The sequence below is a fragment of the Haliaeetus albicilla genome, chromosome 18 (genome assembly GCF_947461875.1).
Source record: "Haliaeetus albicilla chromosome 18, bHalAlb1.1, whole genome shotgun sequence".
Taxonomy (NCBI): Eukaryota; Metazoa; Chordata; class Aves; order Accipitriformes; family Accipitridae; genus Haliaeetus; species Haliaeetus albicilla.
Genome location: NC_091500.1, coordinates 16,216,614 through 16,237,430, shown reverse-complemented (window position 1 = coordinate 16,237,430; position 20,817 = coordinate 16,216,614). Strand labels below are relative to the sequence as shown.

The window sequence follows — 20,817 nt, the reverse complement described above, 5'->3', positions numbered from 1 at the left end:
ATTTAATCCGAAGTCAGAAGTTTAACAGGGTAGCATGTATTTTCATGACATTAAGTAAGAGCTTCTAATTGTATTGCATGCAAAGGATGTTGAGTCCCATCTCTTATCATCCATTTTATACTAAAGCCCTAAGCAACAAGGGTCAGAGAGTAGTTGCCACCTACTAGTTAGCCACAGAGTTTCAGCTTCTTAAGTTTTTCCCATAACATTTTAATTGTCACATACATAACAAACAGCTTGTCAGTGGCAGCCATGGAGCCTGTGTTGTTTTCTCTCATTAATGACATGTTTAAATAGCCATCAGTCCTAGCCACAGCAGTTATAGACCAACATGAATAAAAATGGCACCACATTGAACATGCACTATGAAACTATGTTAAGCCCATGTTCAACAGTGAAAGGCAAATGTGATTCCATGAGAATTTGCACAGTAGTTAACTTGTGATTAGAAAAAGCTGGACTATCAACATCTTAAAAAGGACACTTACTTCAGTAAGTTGGAAGGGCAAAGGTAGGGGAGGAGGATGGCAATTGTGTTATTCATTTATTAATAAGCTCTGTGCTTGCAGCATCTGCTCTGCCTTCATATATGCTATAAGAGCAATCCATGACTGCTTAATTCTCTACAGATTAAACAAAGACCAGACCAGTTATTTCAATATACTTTATTTTAAAACAGGTAGGTCACAAAACACTAACCGTAGCCCGTTCTGCCATACACAAGCTACAAATACTTGTTTGACAGTTGAGGGTCAGTCTTTAGTAGCATACATGAAAAGTGAATAAAAATCCATATAAAACAATATTCAAATAGTTTCCATAGGAACACAGATAATTGTGACCCATCTCCTAGTCATTTTTGTTGCATTTATACCAAAACTAAATTTAAAAAAAAAAAACCCACTTAAAAATTCTAGCAAGAATTAAGTTAATGGTCCCCCAAATGCCCTAAATTCGATGACTAACCTTGCAGTTAATTACTAAATATTACCTATACATTAATACTAGCTGAAGCACAAGTTGCTGGATATTCAATTCCGCTTTCCCAAGCACAAGAGAGTGGCAGACTAGCAACATCCTGCTCCTCCACTTCAGCTAGGAACCCTTGCTCCTTAATCTGCTGCATTAGTTGCCTAGAAAGAAAAAAAAGCAACAGTCAAAAGAGTATTTCACTACAATGTGCCAAGAAGCTGCTAAGCAAAGTAATTTTTTTACTACTGGGGAGCATGAAATCAACTCTTCACTCATCTGCAATCTAGACAGTATCACCAGAGCAAAAAAACCCAAAGCAGAATCAATGCAGGCCACTTGCAGCTGGCAAGGCTTTAGGGCAAGTGCCAATACCAAGCTGGATTCACAATTTCTGGGTAGGATCTAGATCTGCAAAAATGCACCTATATATATCTGTAGCTACATCTGTATACCACACGCTACAAAGATTTAATGATTTAGTAGTCATTAGTTCAGATTTCATACCTATGCCACTGACTATCCCTTATCCCATACCTTCACATTCCTGGCTAACTTGAATCAAGTAAAAGTATGGATGACAGAATAGGAATGTAAATGAGCTGACCAGTGAGAACCATGTAACTCCTACCATACTCAGACTGGAGTTGTACTGAAAGACAAGCTCAGAAGAACTTCAGTGGACTTGGTTATCTTTTACTATATGCAAGGCAAGAAGTTGTGCTACTACATGGCTCCCCATATACTACTAGCTTTTACTTAGACATGTAGTCATCTTGCCCCCTATCTTCAGTTATCTAGCCACAAATTTAGTCATACACCTTTATGTATGTAGATTACATTCCAAGAAGCTTTGCCTGTGCTAAAAAGATCTGCACCATAACTTCATTGATACATCCCCCTCAGTTAAGGGCCAGCTTGTATATCACAGAATTCTCCTGCCAAAACAGAAAGTGCAGGGGGTCACGTAGGGCTGAAAGGGCTGTAGCCTTGGATGATGGTTATGTCTGCATAATTAAGCTCAGTATGCCTCAAACCAAGTATTACATTTTCACAGAAACCCAATAGTATAGTGAAAAAACTAATTCTTCTGCAGAGCCATTTTTAGTTCAATTAGACACAAGTTTGGAGTCTTATGGGAAATCTAAAAGCTTCATTTGGTTTGAGGAATGCTTCAACTGACAGAAGGTTTCACTAAAAGAAACAATACAAGCCTTGCTTATAGAGGCAAGGCTAGTAAAAGGATGGAGGGAGCTTCCTCTTTTATGGCAGGAATTCCCCTGAACTTAAGCTTTTTTCAGTAAGTTTGAAAGCAACCCAATAGCAAAGTTAATCATGCTTTAGGGTAATACTGCTGCCCAAATGCTCTCTGCCAGTTTAGTAGACAGGCTTCAATACAGAGGTAAGGGCTTCTTACAGGAAATCCCACTTTTATAGAAGATGCAATCTGTTAAACTGCCTTGCACAGAAGAGTATCCAGGTTACTTTAAACTACTGTTTAAGGTGCAGCTTTACGGTATCCTCATACTCAAGAGGTAGTCCTGCTTTCTTTTCTTACCTGTTTAATAACTTGCCATGGAGATCTGGCACTCTGCACTGAGCAATGAGCCAGAGCTCAACCTAAACCAAGGAACAGCCCTCAGAGATCATATTGTGAAGCAGCACTATTGAATGTTCCTGTCTCCTGCAGTCAGGATTCAGCAAGCCATCAACTTAGGAGACAGCACACAGAACTGTGATTGACTGGTCTAATTACTGGTCACAGTAGCTAACTGTAAAGAATCTGTAATGATTCTATACGTTGTGCAAGAGTGAAAAACACCAGCCAGAAGCCTAGCTTAGTGAAGACTCCTAACGTTATCCTTCTAAAAGCACCTCTCCTGAAAGAGAGTACATCAGAGAAAAGAGTAACTGGTAGCGTTAGGATTGTTCTAAGCACACAACAAAAACTTTCAGAGGCACTGCCTTCTTCCACACCACAAGGAGGTTTTCCAAGAGCAATGGCACCAAAACTATGGGCCCTGTTTGTTAAGGGGCAGACAACTGACATGAGCTCTTCACTATAGTCATCTGTATCAAAAGAACTGATGGATCAAGATACTTAATTACTAACCATGCTGGTCTTGATATCACATAGTGTATTGTTGGCCTCTGGAATCCATTGAAAGTAGAAGCTGCTGCAACAGTATAGGCACCCATGTTTTCAAACAGGATCCAGTCACCAACTTGCAACTCTGGCATATTAAAACGCTCAACAATACGATCTAGGCCATCACATGTTGGTCCCCATATGCTGCAGGAATAGCAGCTGTCATCTGGTTTAGACCGCTAAAGAAGAGAGTTGAGTATAATTAGACAATCAAAACAGCTTCCAGAAGTAATATCATAATTAGTATAATATTCCACCTCACAAGGAAGAGGAAGAATAGCTGCTGCTTGCATGTCCTTCTCCACCCTTGGCTTTGAATTAATTCCACTGCATGCTTCCTAAGCCAAATGCCAAATTCTGGCAACATGAAGGGAGCAACGAACTGAGAAGTGACTGCTGTGACAAGGATTCTCCTACATCCATTATACATGACTAGTATGTGATACTTCTGAATGAGCATACCTTCTGCAGAACTGGTTTAACATGTGCGTGATCATACAAGATGCAGTTGAATGATCCATAGACTCCATCATTCACATAGTACATAACAGTTTTGTCATTTGCATCATCTTCATCTGGAAGAAGTTGAGATACCAGTAAGAGAATGCTTGGAAAGAAACACAGTTGGCTAGATATAAGATTAGGTCTAGATTTACATACCATCAGAACCTGTTTGCTCCTTTAATACAATTTTTTTCGCAATGATGTTGACTGCCAGCGTGAATGCTGATGCAACATAGTATCTTCCCGGCTCTGCAATAATATTTATTCCAGAATCCAAAGGAAAGTATTTATCCAGTGCTGGGTTGATTACACTCGTGATCTAGGGACGAATCAGTTGCCAATATTAGTACTTCAGCAGTTACTCAGGTGCTATTTCAGAAGTCTGAGATGGAGTCAGACTTTCATGCTCACGGTGATACACTGGTCAAGTGTGTAATAACTATTTTCATATTGTAATCTCTATTCATTGCCTCTGCTTTATTTTCCTATTCAAACTTTTGTTTGGAGTTAAGTTTGCACAAAGCAACAAAAGCAGACATCACTTGCAGCTTAAATTTTCAAGTGATCAAACAGTTCATGTTTGAGTTTAAAGGAATTCTCCCCACTAGACTCATTAAGCCAGCATTAAGGCCCTGCAAGTCCCCATGCTTCAACTTTAATTCCTAGTTTACTTGCAGTTCTGCTGATCATGCAATATTCTCCAGCTTACTGCATCCGAAAGAAGTCATCTCACAGGATCTTGAGAACACAGAATGCTTTGTCACCACCTTCGAAATTCAGTTGCCTTCATGAACAGAGTTATTTCCAAGTTCTGAAGTTATCAATGATTATTAAGCTGCCTCCAACTGCAGCATGACTGCATTACACCATGGAGCCCAATGGCAGCAACATTTGCTCTTGATGCTTCATGTAAGTCAATACTACACTAGGAGAAGCCAGCCTTCATTAAGAGGCATTATAAGTGAGGCAACATTGGCCCACTTTATTAGCAGAAAACTCACTTTATGTAGCTTTATTGCTGTCTCCTTGCGTAAATATATAACATTGTTTAATGCAACTTTAGACTGGCAGGTGCTCTGACAACACTGCTGTAAGTGGAAGTCCTATTAACACCCAGAGAACGTTTATCTTCTGAAAGCAGAAATATTTCTGTGCAAAAGCAGACTGGAGCCTGGAGAACTGATCAATTAAAAAATGATCCAAAAGCTGGCTCTAAACCAGATCAGACACTGATCTAGTTTGCTACATCAATGCTTATGCCACCCAGCAGGGCTGTATGGGTTCAGAACTACTTTTTCACCCCATTTGGGAGCATCGCCAATCCAGACAGTCTGAAGTACAGTATCAACTGGAAGAAATCTATGCCAGTAAGAATCAAGCCTACAATTAAAATTTGCTTTACAAGTTTGATATCTCTGCATGATTATAGTCATTTAGCTATGTATCTAAGGAGTTCATCTGATCTTCAGTTTTCAGATTAATTCCCCTCTTTTTCTCTAAATTCAGTTTCTGACCAAACAGACAAGTTCTTACAAGTGTGTCTGCATACCAATATAAAAGCAAGATTTTGTTTACTCCAGATCAACATTCAAGAAGACTCCACAACCTAAGAAGTTCTTAGCAAAGCTATACCTCTTCAAATTTAAGCTTGACATCTTCAGAGCCAGGGAAGCCACCACCAATATCAAGCAGATACATACTGAAGCCAAGTTCAGCCTAAGATGAGATTAAGGGCAACACTGTTAAGAAAGCAGTACTTAGTTTATCCTTTTAGCTTAAAAAGCAATATAAAGTAATTTCATTAACACTTGGAACAGAGCTAATTCATCATGTTCAAGTAATAGTCACTTGAGTTTGAGCTGCCGGTTTTAGCACATCCGTAGGTGAGTTTTGCAGAACTGGTCAAAGTAAGCCATGGTGACCTCAGAAATTCCAACAACGTGAAATTAGCAACTCAGCTAGCTTTAAGCCCTGTAATGGTTTTACATTTGATTCAGTTTTGCCACAACAGTTGAGCAGTAGTTCCAGAGAAAGTAGAACTAGACTTACTCCCATATCAAACACACAGCGGGCATCAGAAATGGCTTGAACAAAGGTCTCTGGGTCTGTACATCCACTTCCAACATGGAAACTACAAAGAGATACAAAATGTCGGTTGCTATTCGGCAAACTAGTCAAGAAGTTCATACAAAACTCAAGTCACCATACACAAAGGCATCTCTATTGTCAGGCAGACCATTTAAAGAAATCTTATTTAATATGACTGTATTTTGATGTTATCAACACACCTAACTCCAATGATGGCAAGGTCAAGTTCTTTTGCACGCTCCAGAAGAAGCCTGCTAGTCTTAAGTGTAGCTCCAAATTTAACACTCAGACGACAAACTGCTTTGGAGTCATCAGTTGTAATGCGCAAGACTAACCTAGAAATAGGAAAAAATGAGGGTTTAAGTTCCAGTATAAAAGACATCATTATCAGGCACATATATCCTTAGAATGAGACTGAGCTTAAACATACAAGCTTTTGTCATGGTTTCGGCTGGGATAGAGTTAATTTTCCTTCCAGTAGCTGGTATAGTGTTATGTTTTGGATTCACTGTGAGAATAATGTTGATAACACACTGATGTTTTCAGTTGTTACTAAGCAGTGTTTATACTGAGTCAAGAATTTTTCAGCTTCTCATGCCCAGCCAGCCAGAAGACTGGAGGGGCACAAGAAGTTGGGAGGGGACACAGCCAGGGCAGCTGACCCAAACTGGCCAAAGGGGTATTCCATACCATGTAATGTCATGTCCAGTATATAAACTGAGGGGAGGAGTTGACTTGAGGGGGATCGCTGCTCAGGAACTAACTGGGCATCAGCTAGCAAGTGGTGAGCAATTGCATTGTGCATCACTTGTTTTGCATATTCCAATCCTTTATTATTATTGTAATTTTCTTATTATCATTATTAGTTTCTTCCTTTCTGCTCTATTAAACTATTCTTATCTCAACCCACGAGTTACCTTTTTCCTTCCAATTCTCTCCCCCATCCCACTGGGTGGAGGGAAGCAAGTGAGCAGCTGCGTGGTGCCAAGCTGCTGGCTGGAGTTAAACCACAACAGCTCTCCTGTCTATTTCTTCCTAACGTGCCAGTAAGCTATACAGGATTAGACTTCACTGGCTAAAAATAGGTTTATTTTCTCATAATTTTGCAGCCCATCTTAACTAATGAAGAATAAGTTTCAGATAACAGCAGATGTTTCCATAACTTGGGAACCCAAGAAAGAATTATAGAACAATTAGCATAACTTACTTGGCTTTTGGATGAGCCCTTGCAACTTTCATTAGTTCTACTTCACTATCAAATGTCATCATCTGTACACCACTGCTGGCAGCATGTTTGATTTGAGATACTTGTTTGCAGGGATTTGCATATATTATTCGCTCAGGAGGTACACCAATGCTCTGTACCAGCTGTATTTCCGTCTGAAGAAAGAACAGATTACACTTGTGAAAGATTTCTAGATGGGTGATCAGACTAATCAGTACAACAGAAGTTACAGCACTTGGTTATGCTTAATTTTATATGAACACATCTTGTAAAGCTGAACATACACTAACATCACAGATCAGAATACAGTCATCAAGATCTTACCTTACTGGCGCAATCAAATCCTGCACCAAGAACAGCAAGCGTCTTCACTACAGCTTTGCTGTCATTACATTTTACAGCATAGAAGGGGGTTACCCGGGGAAGGGCTTTATGCCATCGCATGTGCTTCTTTACAATATCCCCAAGGTCAGCAACATAGAAGGCATCTTTATCATCCTAGAGCAAATACACATCTTAAAGTTACAAACAATAGATAACAGGATAAGCCTAGAGGTCAACATCTGAGTAGCAGCCTGCCTTGCAGAAAATCTGCAAAGCCAACTTGTTCCATTACTTTATAAATCTGTAGCATCACAAAATGCAGTCATTCTCCTACCATACTTACGGAAGATGACACTTCATTTATTTTTTGGTCAAGGATATCCTTGGCAGTAAAGCCTTCATCAAGGAAGGTGAATTCAAATTCTTCATTGCTGAAGCTACTCATGATTTCCAAGATTTCAGCTTTATGGGAAAGGATTTAAGTACAAACTGTTGATGCAAAAATAACATTCATTACTTCATTTAAATTCATACAGTTTACATTCAACTACTTCACTTAAATTCATATAGTCACTATATGACCACTACATTGTGGTCATATAATTTACAATTATACAAGTCCTACAATGATCACCAATAGCAGCATAGATTAGGAATTTACAGAGATGACAGATCAGATTTAATCAGAACCAAGGAGGCACTCCACAAAATCTTGCTAGCTTGAAGGCAAGTTCTCCTTTGTTCAGCAACTGTATGATGTACTAAACCTATTCAAATTAAAAAAACCAAAAAACCAACAACACCTCAGACTAATAATATCTGACTATTTATATAAGTCCCTGAAAGTTTACACTGTCTTCCTTCACCTCCACATTGGAACTGTTAATATTATGGCAGTGTCAACATAGTTACCACTGTTGGGGTTTTTTTTTTTTTGTAACAACTCTTAAACACTATTGTAGCTCACCAGTTTCTGGGAAAAAGGGTTTACATGTTACTACAGACAGAATCTGAAGATGTTACCAACTTCTGAGTAGTAACAACTCTCACTAGGTCAAAGCCAGTTGAATATCTGGATTCTCACTGCAGTTCAGACTATGCATAAATCAGCAATGAGATCAGGGCTTTCCTTCAAGTTGCTCTGTTGGTGGTTAGAACTTCCCTGTTCTACCCATCACCCCCACGCTACATGAAAAGAAAACCTCAGCTGTCAGGAGTGACAGATACACACTAAGAGTGGTTCCTAACTGTGGTCTGCAAAGTCTTAACAGTGATCCCAATTAACACTTTATAGCAGGATTTTACAGTAGTCCATAACAAATCTTCATTGTTAACAGGAATCTACCAGCCAAGTAGAAAGTCCCTTGAGAACCAGAACTAAAAGACAAAAGCACATTCCTCTGCTATCCAAGACCTATGAAGTCCATGGCAAAGTGTATGGGTCATCCTTTTACTGGGTAGTCCAAATAAAGAATGACAGTCTCCATTAAGCTGTTAACTCAAGCAGAAGTGCGCTACCTTTTAAAGACCTCAGCATTGCAAGTGACTCACAGGGAAGATATGGTTTCATGTAACCAGGCCTAGCCTTCTGCTTCTCTCAGCACTTTTTACACTCAATCTAGTCATACAGATTTGGACCAAAGATTATGCAAACGCTAAATTATTCACTAATCTTTACTTACATCGCTGTTCCCTCTATTTTCAAAAAGGCTGTTTATAATAACATATGAAAAAGAACATATATTTTACAGCTGTTACAGATTAACAAGGTTCTAAGACCAACAGAATCATTGGTTCCATACACTGTGTATACTAAAGTCCATTAAACTTTATCTACTGAAGGACTTTGAAAAGTCAGTGCTTATACAACTTCATTCCAGCCTTCAGAAACATATGGCACCTGAACTGCCAGTGTCAAGAACCACTCTGCATCTTTTTGATCGATTCTCACTTACCAGAGACAAACCAGATTTGAGATTCAAACTAGATTAAGCTTTAACTCTAATGAAATAAAAGCCAACAATCCACCAAGCCTCATTCTCCCCCTGGTCTCATTCACATGCAGTGTTAATTCTCCCAGAAGCTGGATTAAAGTCTCCTCTTAAAAGCCTCTTTGAAAGGACCTTAAGAAACAGCAAATTAAACACTTCTCAGGAAGCTGTCTGTTACTGAAGAGAAGCTGCATCTTATGGTGGGACAATTTCAACGAGATGCTGCAGCTTTGCAAAAAGCGATTCAGTGAATTCTAGCTGTGGTTAAGTGAACACCATCCGGAAGAATTTAGTTTATCCTCCCCTCTGCACAGACCTGTATGAAAAGCACTTTTCCTATTAACCTGTAAAAGGGGAATTACTTTTGCTGGTCACAGCAGACTTTGTTAAGAAGTTCTTGCAAGCTTTCCATCTCCACCTCATTGCACAATTTTAACTACAGAGTAATTACAAAGAATATAGGCAGAACATGATCACGTAGATGCAAATTGTAGCCTCCGAGTGTATATTTCTACTTGGACTGTGTGCAAAGCGTCTGCAGCTTCCCAGAAGAAAGGCAATTTCTGCTTGTTTAGAAGCTGTTCTCCAGAACATTCCCTTATTCGGGAGCTGTATTTAGACACAGCTGAGTCATACCTGCAGGCTCTGTACTCAAATACCAAAGCTGCGTCTAGAAAGGGCGCCCGAGGCGCTCCTGACCCTGGAGTCCTGGAGCTAGCAGATCGCTGCTGACCGCTACCGGGACGGGAACGGCTAGCCGCCCTACTCTGGCGGAGGGTCCTCCTGCCCGGAAGCCCGGCTGGTCCTTTACTCGAGTCGGCTACCTGGCTCGGCTCAGCTTGGGCCAGGCTGCCCGACCCGGCCGCGGGGCACTCAACGCTCCAGCCCCCGATGCCGAGGCCTCCCGAGGAGGCATTTCGGTTTGCCCTGGCGGACGCCTTTATTAAAGCCCCCTTCGCCTTGCAGCTTGGCCCCCCCCACCGCCGAGACCCCCGGGGGGGACGGGCGCTCCGCGGAACCGAGCGGCTCCCGCCTCGGGGCAGGGAAGCCGCTCCGCGCCGGGCCGCCTTGTGTAAGGGCGGGCAGGGGCGCCCCGAGCCATGTTCCCGCCGCGCACCTGCCTCTCCCCACCCCGGAAAAAGCCCGGCGGCCACGGCGGAGCCGTCCCCTCCCCCGCTCCCGGGACGCGCCGCCAACACCTCCCCGGGCAAGCCGCCGCCCGGAGCCTGCCTTTCTCCCCACCCAGCCCTCGCCCCGCCGGGGAGGGGGATTCCCCGGGCGCGGAGGGAGGCCCCCGTGCCCGGCGGCAGGAGCCTGCGCCCAGCCCGGGCCGCTTTGGCAGCGGCCCCGGAGACACGTGGCTCCGCGCCGGCCGGCTTCCGCCGCCGCCGCGCGCGCCTGCCCCGCCGCCCGCCCCGGCCCCTTCCGCTCCGCTCCTCGCCGCGACCCGGCCCGGCGCGACGCACCCCGCCTCGCCTCGCCTCACCTCACCTCGTCTCGCCTCAGGTGGCGGCGGGAGCTGCCGTCAGGCCTCGGCGGCGGCCGGTCCCCTCACTCCGAGCCGCTTCCTCCTCCTCCTGCGAGCCGGGCGCGGTGCGGGGAGGGAGCTGGGCGGGAGGTGCCCTGCTGCCGCCTGAGGAGGAGCGGGGACAGCGGAGCGAGCGTGGCGCCGCGGCTGACAAAGCTTCGCCACCGCCGCAGCTCTCCTATATATAGGGCAGCCGGCGTCGCTATGGCAACGCACCAGCTCAAACCAGCCCCGATCGGCTGGGACCGGGTAACGACTCTGGCCAGCCGCTATTGTGACGTCGGCGGCGAACACGCGCAGGGCGCGCCACGCCCCCCCCCGCCCCGCCCGCCCCGGCCCCTGCCGTGCGCTGAGCGCGTCGGGTCTCTGCAGCGCGGCTCCGCCGCGGCGGCCCCCCCCGCCCGGGTCCCCTTCCTTCCCCCGTGGGGCCCGCAGGGTGCGTGGGCCCGCAGGGTGATGCGGGCGATGCCAGCCCTGCCGGCTGCCGGCAGCTGCAGGGGCCTCAGCGCCCCGGCCCCCGCGACGGCCCCCCTGCGCGTCCTGCGTAACATGGGAAGGCGGCTGCGGGAGGCCGGGGGAGTCCGGCTGTGAGCGATGCTTTTGGCAAACGCCGGAGGAAGGGCCAGAGGACCCGGAGTGCCATACCCGTGGTGTCAGTGGGGCGACACTGGAAGCGTTTGTCCCCCGCAAAGCCGTCTGGTTTGCGCCGCGCTCGCAGCCCCGATGGTTCACGTGTCGGCACTGGCTGCTGCCCGCAGCGGTGCTGCCCCTGCCTCCATCCCTGCCCGCCGAGGTTGGTGTCCAAAGCACTTCTCATAACACTGACCATCGTTTTTTCCTTTGCTTTTGCTTTGATGCTGATGCCTGTTTCCGCTGTAAGGTTATTTTGTCTCCCTGTGTGCTGGCTTGTTTAAAAAATGAGCTTTCGTGGAAGTCGTAAGCAGGTATAAATTGCACGCTTCTCTTAACCCATTTCTGTTTTAGCCCTGAACGACTGCGCTTTCTGCCCTCACCGGGACAGGTGCTTTCAGCCCCTCTCTTTAAAAAGTTCAAGTCTTACCCCATGGTGGACGCAACCCCGTGGGGACTGAGTCCCTGTCCTGTCGCTGTATGTGGGAGCTCTGAAGGATGAGGCTGCCCTTGCCATGCCAAAAAGGGGCACCCCACCTCCAAATCACCAGTGGCTATTTTAACTAAGAGCTAATGGCTTTCTGAAGACAGAGACATTTGGCTGGCCCGTGCCCTTCTGCAGAGCTGGCGGGTGGGCACCGCACCATGGGGAAAACCCTCGGCCCTGCATGGGGAAAGGTGATGGGAAATGCTGGCTGCTGTGGGGTGCGGGATCCTCTCGTGGAGGTACCAAAAAGGCTGTGCCCACCGGCCTCAGAGGTCCCGTCCTCCCACCTCTCCCACCGAGCCCAGCTGGAAAACCCACCATATTTCAGGCAGAAGCGGATCAATGGGATGTCCTTGTCCCCCCGCCCCGGCCCCAGCTGTTGGAGCTGGGTTGGGAGGGTGGGGGCCAAGGCTGGGGCTCCAAAAGAATCCCTTGAAGGAGTAAAATAAAGGAAAACACCAAGATCAAGCAGATAAGAAACAAAAGGCGAGCTGGGCCACAGCCAAAAGAAATGTCTGGGGACAGAGCTGGCTTTGGTTAAAATAATTAAAAGAAAGAAGGAACAAAAGCCCCTGAAAGATTTAAAAATATATTTAGTGTGTGTGTATGTGGCCACACACAGAGGCACGAATTGGAGAAGGTTTCCTAAATAATGGCAAGCCTGCAGTGGGGAAAACTGTCCCAGTATGTAGCATCCACATCAGCTGCTTCCCAGGGCACCACCTTCCCTGGACAGCTATTCCTGTCACTGCACGAGGGTTGCCTGTGCTGAGATAACTCCTCAAAAAAACAGAGGAGATTCACACCACCTCCTCTGCCAGTTAACGGGGCAAAGAACAGGGCTCGCAAGCCTCTAGATTTGACTCTGTGGGCAGCAGATGCAATCTAGGTGTTGGAAAAGCTGCCAGAGTGAAGTGAAGGGCTGTCCCACCACCGCAGGAGCCCAGCTACTCGCTGAGCTGGCAGAAAAGCAGGGACTGAGGCCGGGATGGGGTCGGTGGTCATCACCCTGCTCCAGCGCTCAACCGCATCGCCAGTACCGGCCATTGTTCCCCCTTCGCCTTCTACCTTCTGGCTGGGGCTGAAGAAGAGCCCACAGCTCCGTCCCCACCAGGGTCTGGGTCAACCGACCTCGGCTGGGGCAGGAGGGCAGCTGCCAGCGGGAAGGTGCCGCTCAGATATGGATGTGAGAAAAGATGGAGCCATACTTGAGCCTGGAGAGGGAAGGCTGGACTGCTCCGAGGGACAGTGGCAGCAAGAACAACCACAGGGTGCAATTATCTGAGGAACCGACGCATTCGTTAGCTGTTTGTGGGTGATTAATAGCGATTTTATATCAGCTCCTCAAAAGGATGGGATTACTGAAATATTTTGTCCCCTTCAGAGTTTTTTTCTCTGGAGGCTCCTTGAGAGCTGCTGGTGGCAAGGACTGGCTGTGAGGAGCACGAGGTTTGTGGGAGGTCTCCCAGTACGGGGAGGGAAGGGGACTGGACCTGGGTCACCATGCCAGACAGCCAGGGACAGCCTTCAGGCACGTCAGGCGAGAGAGAGCAAGGAGTCACGTCCTTCACTGCCCATTTTCTGGCTAGTGCCCTGACTGCTCTGAAGGGCGTGAGGAGCTGCACAGGTCCATGGGTGACAGGAGAAGAGCAGATCCTGGGTCTGAAGAGCTGGGAGATGCTCCTGCAGCTCCTCGCAAGTCACCGCCAGTCTCAAACTACCTTACACGAAGCAGTTGCGTGGGCCAAAAATGTTTTCCAGAAGAGGGCACTGGAAAAGCATCTGTTGGCAGGAGACTGGCCACATCTTCCTGATGTTTCCCCTCCTCACTTTCTCTCCAAGCAGGGCCCTTGCTGCCGGGAAGGGACAGGGGATGGGGAGGACTGTCCAGCTGCCCTGTAGCTGTCAGTGTCTCCTGCATCTCGCAGCAGCAGCAACCTGGTGGTCCCTGGTCCTGCTGAGGGATGGGTCTCCTGGCTCTCGCAGACCCCCGAATTTGGGAGGAGCTGGGGCCAAGCTCCAGGTTCCCGCAGCTGCTGGCCGGGCAGTGAGAGCTGCCCAGCGGGAGACAGACAGACTCCCCGGCCAGCACCATCATCACAGCCGCTGGAGGAAGCCTCGAGGTAATGCCTGACATTTCTCGACTGCTTGCTTTCCCTCTGAGTCTACCCAGGGGCTTTGCACTTCTTAAGAAATTAAGCCTTCTGACAGCTCATGGAGGTAAGTTAATAGTACCTCCACTTTACGGATGAAAAAGTGGTGCAGAGGGAGACTCAGTGCTTTACCCAGGATTGCAGAGGGTAAAATCCAGATTGGGGTGTGCCAAGCTGCAGACCTGTGCAAAGTGGAGATCCTCTGCAGGCTGCGGGGTGCACGACACGTGCATGGGGGACTCCTGTGGGGCTACCTCTGTCTCTCTCAGGGCAGCAACTCCTCACTCCTTTTCAGTTTGTTGGCCATTGCACAGAGAAAAAAAGCTATAAATTGTCCCTGTCATTCAAAAAAGACCATTAGAGGAAACAATATATTTCCAGGATACATTTTTGCCATCTTTTATTACATATTTTCAAGGTGTTTGAATGCAGTTTCATGCCACTCAATGCTGAAAATGTGATGTTGCATATTTTTGAGTCAGAGCAACAAATTAAAATAGCTCTTTACAGTGGCTAAACTAAAGGAGATGGAGTGGCAAAAACCTTGTGAAGTGACTGGAAAGCTTTGCTTTGCAGCTCAACTGCAGAAATGCTTACGTTTCTATTTTCTAACTTGCCTTTTTTAGGAGAAAGTAGCCCCAGTATGTTCAAAACGAGTCATTCACAGACACATGCCATGAGGTGAAGCACATAACTCTGACATTACAGCACCAGTTTTGTGTCTGAGGCTTTTCCAGTCCTTCACATTTACAGATTTGAGATAAAAAAAAAGAAATTGAAAGAAGTCAGTGCTCTCAAATGCATGTTGTTAAATATACTTGATACAGCAAGGTGTTTGAGTATCATCATCCTCTGTATGAGCTCAGCTCCCACCAGAGATGAGCCAGATCTTAAGATTTGGCTCTAGCTTTTGTTATATTTAATACATGGATTCTATAGGCGACATATAATGGTGTAATGGAGTTTTAAAATACTTTGTATTTTAATAGACTCTTCATGTCATCTTGCTCTCAACGAAGACAATGTCAAAATTCTCTGAGAGTCAGAAAGAGTGAGAAGAGCTCTTGCAAACTCTTGAGCATCAGCTTGAAAAGCAGAGGTCAGCCTGTACCGTGGGATCAATGGAGAGGAAACCATGGAAGTGACAGAGGGATTTTGTGTGTGCAGGCAGCAGAGTGCTGTTTATACCAGAAAGTAGGGAGGCAATGGCCAGTCCTGCTAGCACAGCACTGCCATGTTCAGCCTGCAGACTGCATCTCTCTCTCACGTAGAGGACTGTCTTCTGCCATAGTGAAGGCATTGCTGGGTCCAAGGGGCATTGCCGTCACCCATAATTCATGGCCAGCTTCTGAGCCCGCTGCGGGCAAGACCTTGATTTATTCCAGAAGCAGCCTGAGAGTTCGAGTGGGTTTCAAGTTTTGAGTGAGGAAGCATTTGGTGCTTGTAAGCATATCAAGCATCACATCAAGTGATGGCCACTGATGATGTCAGTGCTGGATCTGACCCCTTTATGCGTCTTGTCTGGCACACGCTGCAATGGCTGCTCAGAGAGGAGAATGCTGTTTGACAAGGAGAGCAGCACAAGGACCTGAAATATGCCAGAAACTGCAGAAGTTAACACTTTGCAGATTTAAATATGAAGATTTCTCCCATGGATCAGATCTTCAGGTGTTGTGCAAACACAGTGAGGTTACAGACCACTCCAGCAAACTTGCAATTGCTGCTGGGAAGTTCAGTGCACGACGTGAGGAGGCAGGGGACGACGGCAGCCTGTGGCATGTGTTGGTGAGCAGAGCCCAACCCCATTAGGACATTGTGTGTGCATGTTGCACATACTGACATTTTTTCACAAAGGTTTGTCTTCTGGTTAATGTATGTCCCAGTGCAGAGCCCTGAGTACACACTAATGCTTTGCAGTAAAAGTAAGGACAGCTGGAAAGCTTAGTGTCTTGGTTTTCACCACAGCCTTCATCTGACTTCTACTGTCTTCAGATAGACAAGTGACAGGAACATGTAGGACATCTTTTTCTCTTACAGTAATGCAAAATATAAGAAACTCATCAGAAGTCAGCATGGTTTCCTGGGGTTTATGGCAACATTAGGCTTGAGTTATCATCTCCGGCAGGAGGAACTGATGATGTGAAGGGTAGAAGTGAATATATTGGATAGTGCATCAAATCTGTGTCAGGCCCCAGAATATTTGGAGGAAAAAAAGAGACAAGTGTAATATTTAGAAGATTATAAATTCTGGATATGTTAAACATGACAACTATTCATTCTCTTCTGTGATAATACTAGGTATATATCATGTAGCAGACAGCTTCCCAGACTAACTGAGAACTTCTGAAGGTTTCCATGTCAGGGGAAGGGAATAATACAGTAGGTGGATCATACCTTCTGCTCCTGGAAAGGCTTTCATGCAACAGAAATCTTTTGAGACTACACAACAAATGGTAGAAGACTTTGAAGAGGTAGTGTGTTGGTTCCTTAATTTTAATTCATCTTCAGGGGGATGTAAGAGTTGCAATCTCACCTACACAATACGCACTGCAAACAGCCATGAAGCAGCACCTCACAGCTGAAAGCCTCACGTTTTAGATTACGATTGCAGTTTAATTCAGGATTAGTTTAGTCTGGTGAAGAGCAGTTTAAGAGGTGACTAGCTGAAGGGTAGCTACAAAGATGGTACAAAACTCTTCTCAGTATTGCCAGATATTATCACAAGGAACAATGGCCATAAATTGTGGCATGGGAGGTTCAGGTTGGACATCAGGAGAAACTTCTTCTCCAGGAGAGTAGTGAAGCCCCAAGACAGAGGTGGGGTGGCCATTCTTGAAGATTTTCAAGCTTAAGCTAGAAAAAGCCATGGCTGACCTGATCTGATGCCTGGTTATAGTCCTGCTTTGAGGGTGAGGTTGGACAGGAGACCTCCTTTCCAGCTGGAGTTTCTGGCTCTGCATTCAGGTAAGCCCATGGGGGATGCAAACAAACTTCATGACATTTTTCTGACTCTATGCATTAAAGATGTGGGTAGAGGTGTCTGCGTGCCGGGGACATGACAAGGAAGGCACGGAGGGATGTCGTGATGGAAGGTGGGTGACTGCTTCTCCCAAGAACCTGCTTCCCAGCACAGCCACCATGTTGGACCAGTGCTTCAGACAAGGATGTTGAGCAAGACGGTTAGACATCCTCACAGGCAGGGGACAGACAGCGTGGTGCTCCGAGCCTGCGCAAGGGGGAAGGAAAAGCAGAGAGTTCTCTTTGGGAAGGGGACACGGGGCTGCCAGGCTTGCGCAGCTGTGGCCTTGCTCCCTGCTGTCCTTTGGCAACTTGTGCAGTGAGTGCCTGAAAACCTGTATTCCTCATTCGCTTGTAAAAGCACACAGGGGGAAGGGCCAAACAGGCACATCTTGTGCGTCAGGAATGACATTCGGCCGTGCTGATGAGATCCTGTATCTGTTACGAGACAGCAGCAAGTTGCAGCTGAGCTAGGCTTTTACCTCCCTTCTTCTCTAGGAGGCTAAATAAACTTCTTAAAAAACCTGAGCTTTGGGAGGGTCAAAATTCAGATCCAAATTTTGTCATCTGCTCAGTCCTTTCATTAACAAGATGGACGTAACTACTGGCAGCAGCAGCAGTTTTATGGAGTGAGACGGAAAGTTATGTGTCTCAATGCAAAGGCCAGAGGCACACAATGGTCTTTTCATTTCCCAAACACACTGAATCCCGCAATTGTCCCATGGACGGGACCTGCCTGAAGTCAAGGGGAGCTCCGTGCATGAAGCGTTAGAGCAAAAGGAAGGATCAGGCCCTCAGAGGTATATTTTCATCATAATGTTTGAAGATTTACGTGTATAACTACGCAACTCAGGGTGAGACTGTGCCTCTAAGGCAAAACATATGAGCTCATATAAAGAATTTATCATTATAATAACAATTTGCATTTCTATAGAACCTTTGATCTTAGGATCTCAAAGTGCTTAACAAACACAAATTAATTAATCCTCACAACTCTCCTGCAAGGTAGACATGTATTATGGAGAGACGCTAGCAGCTAGCTTTCCATTATAAGTCTCATTTTAACTACCTCCTAACTTTGCCAAAACTAAACCAGTACACACAAAAATTTCACAAGCATGATCTTGTCCTTGGGTAGGATCTTTTTAGAAATTGTGGGGCAAATAGGATAAGATAGTTTAAGATAAGTAGGTTAAATGGGGAGACCAGGAATATATCCCTGAATGAACTAATGCACATACTCCATTAGTCCAGAGGGGAGGGAAATGCAGAATTTGGGATAGACACTTTCTTCCCCATAACTTGCCAGCATGGAGATTCCAAGGTGGTAAATGGTTATTCATTATCCACTCTACTATTTTTTAATAGTTGGTAAGCTAGATAAGTGCAGGAGGTGGCCTGCTTTTCTAAATGGAAAGGTCCTTCTCCAGGAGCTGGCCCCGGCTATGAAGAGGAAATTGCTGAGCGCCACATATCACCTCCTTTGGAGAGTTATTCTTTCAAACCCTTGGGAAAAGGCCAGGTAAGCAGACCCAGTGTCCTGGGTGGAATATCACCTTTAGGGAGAAGCTGCCAAAGACAGCCAGAGAGCCAGCGCCTGGCAGTGCACCCACACGAGGGATGGAGACTGAGAACAAATTATTCCTCTGCACGCCAAAAAAAAAAAAAGGAAGAAGACAACCAGCCCGGGAAAAACCACCTCTGACTACTCAGAGCTGCTCAGACCTGGGGCCCGGGCGTGGAGGAGAAAGCAAGAGTCTTTCCTGTTCCCTTCCTCCAGAAACAGGAGAGCGAGGTGTAGGTGGACAGCAGGGCGGAGGCTTGTCCCTTGGCCATGGATTGGGGTTAGGAGTTTGCTCCGGCAGGTTTATGCTGATAGCAAATCGGTGCCACTCCCAGGAAGAAGGAGGAGGACAGGGGATTATGACTCAGGTGGTTTTAGGGTGGTACAGCCTCTAGGGATGCTTCCTCAGCCAGGGGAGCCCGTGCCCTGTGCTCTCGCCCTGAGGTCCCGCTCAGCACCTAGCCCCCATGGAGGCAATTGGTGCAGCACCGTGCCTTGCACTGCTTACTGGCTGCAGGCTTTCCCCTCGCCTTTGGGCGTGCGGCAATGACTCAGACCCCGTTGTTCCCCTTGTTGTGAGGGATGGAGCCCGTGATGCTCCACGTCACCCACCTTGTACCCACCTGATGCTGCAGCCCTCAGCTGGGATGCAGCCTGTCGTCCTGCTGCGCATCGCTGCCTGGCTTGGCAGGTGACTCTCCTTAAGCCGCACTTAAAAATAAAGCAAGGTCCAAAAATGACTCAGAAAGGTTTTGTAAAATCTGTTACGAGCTGGCTGTTGGAGTGTTATTCAAGTATATGTGGTTAGTACATAGAGCAGATAGTGTCTGCAGTGTTAAAAACATTGGGTATAGAATCATCAGGGAGACGCAGTGGGAATTAGCTGTTAAAAAAAGGGGATTTTATCCAAAATGGAAGGCCAGGGAAACTCTGCTCCCAGCATAGAGTCCTTCAGATATAGGCAAAAGGAAGAATCCCCTTTGTGAAAGCCATCCAAGCCTAAATACCCAAGAAGGGAGGAGAGAGGCGGAAAAGAAAGTACAGTCTGCCTTTCTCAGGCAGGTGGGTCCCGGTGGCCCAGGCAGACCTGTAACACTGCCTGTGGCCACACAGACAGCCTGTGGCGAAGCCAGCAGCAGCATCTGCTGCCAGAGCAGAGGCTGGGCACCAGGCCAGGGTCAGCCTGGGGCACCCCGAATCAGCACTGCCTCCCTTTCACCACTGGAAGATTGTACAGATCAACCAGTTGATACTGAAAGTAGCTGCGGAAGTGCTCAGATAGGAATTATTTATGACTAAGTACAATAGATCGATAGTGTTGGCTTTGCAGCAATACATAGTCCAATGCCAGGACTTGGCTGTAATCATGCCATGCAGTTAGCCAAACCCTTGCTGTGTTTTGTTCTAGTAATTGTGATCGGGTGACCTTGTCCTTATGTGGGTAGGTAACATTTGGCCTTTGTTTTCATTGCATTCATAGCTGTGCAACAGGTACAGCACATGGCCCATTGTTATCAGCCTTGTTACAGTGCTGTTATCAAGGGAAAACAGAAGTGTGCTGCAAGACCAAAGTATTTTGCAGGCTTCTGAGGAATGAAGACCTTGATTCCTCTGCTCTTAACCACGTCAAATTGTACCTTGCTCTTCAGACAGTCTTCTGGGTTTCAACGGGACGAGAAGATAATCTGAATAAGAGGGCTACTATTGGGTCTTAATGAATTTAAAACATGTCCTTCAACAGCTACTTAACTTTTCACATGCATGTGATCTTTCATACAAAAGGGCAAGGAGCAGACAAAAAATACAATAAAAATGAAATGCGGGAGTTATTCTCTACTAGTCCTTCTGGTCAGTATTGCAGTGCTCTGCAAAGCTGCATACATCTGCAAGGACCGGTGTGTACCACCCTGGGCAGTGGTCTTCACTGCACACTGTTATTAACAAGTGCTTCGACTACAGCCTCAAACATAGGGTGGCGCAGCAGGAGAAATGCTTTGAGTTTTGATCTGTGATTACTAACCTGTTGAAGGAAGAAGTACAGGAGGATTAATCAGTATAAGCAGCTTTATTTGTACTGTTGAGCCATGCCGCAGTTATCTTGTCGCTGTTATTTTTTTGAGTCCTTCCATGGGTGACAGTGAAACCCCTCAAACTGATTACTATGGTATGATAAAGCCTTGAATTTAT

At 46.3% G+C, this 20,817-nt stretch overlaps 1 protein-coding gene across 5 annotated transcripts; it reads right to left on the bottom strand.

Moving 5' to 3' along the window:
• Positions 1-650: 650 nt before the first annotated feature.
• On the bottom strand, positions 651-10,962 carry ODC1 (ornithine decarboxylase 1). Of its 5 annotated transcripts, none has more exons than XM_069805805.1 (12): positions 10,742-10,962; positions 7,913-8,026; positions 7,603-7,741; positions 7,260-7,433; positions 6,918-7,090; positions 5,911-6,045; positions 5,672-5,753; positions 5,255-5,338; positions 3,779-3,941; positions 3,581-3,693; positions 3,083-3,297; positions 651-1,133 (listed from the first exon to the last, which is right to left on the bottom strand). In XM_069805805.1, the coding sequence occupies exons 3-12, from the start codon at positions 7,702-7,704 to the stop codon at positions 992-994; spliced, it is 1,383 nt and encodes a 460-aa protein (XP_069661906.1). In that variant the 5' UTR covers positions 7,705-7,741; positions 7,913-8,026; positions 10,742-10,962; the 3' UTR covers positions 651-991. The 5 variants fall into 5 exon arrangements, with proteins under 5 accessions (XP_069661906.1, XP_069661908.1, XP_069661909.1 ...); XM_069805807.1 differs by having other exon boundaries at positions 7,603-7,748; positions 7,921-8,026; XM_069805808.1 differs by lacking the exon at positions 7,913-8,026 and having other exon boundaries at positions 7,603-7,748.
• Positions 10,963-20,817: the final 9,855 nt, after the last annotated feature.

Excerpts from the sequence above, each read along its gene's own strand:
- ODC1 (XM_069805805.1), bottom strand. The coding sequence starts at position 7,704 with ATGAGTAGCTTCAGCAATGAAGAATTTGAATTCACCTTCCTTGATGAA. Across the intron at positions 7,434-7,602 it reads TAAATGAAGTGTCATCTTCC|GATGATAAAGATGCCTTCTA; the intron begins GTAAGTATGGTA and ends TATTTGCTCTAG. Across the intron at positions 7,091-7,259 it reads GATTTGATTGCGCCAGTAAG|ACGGAAATACAGCTGGTACA; the intron begins GTAAGATCTTGA and ends TTCTTTCTTCAG.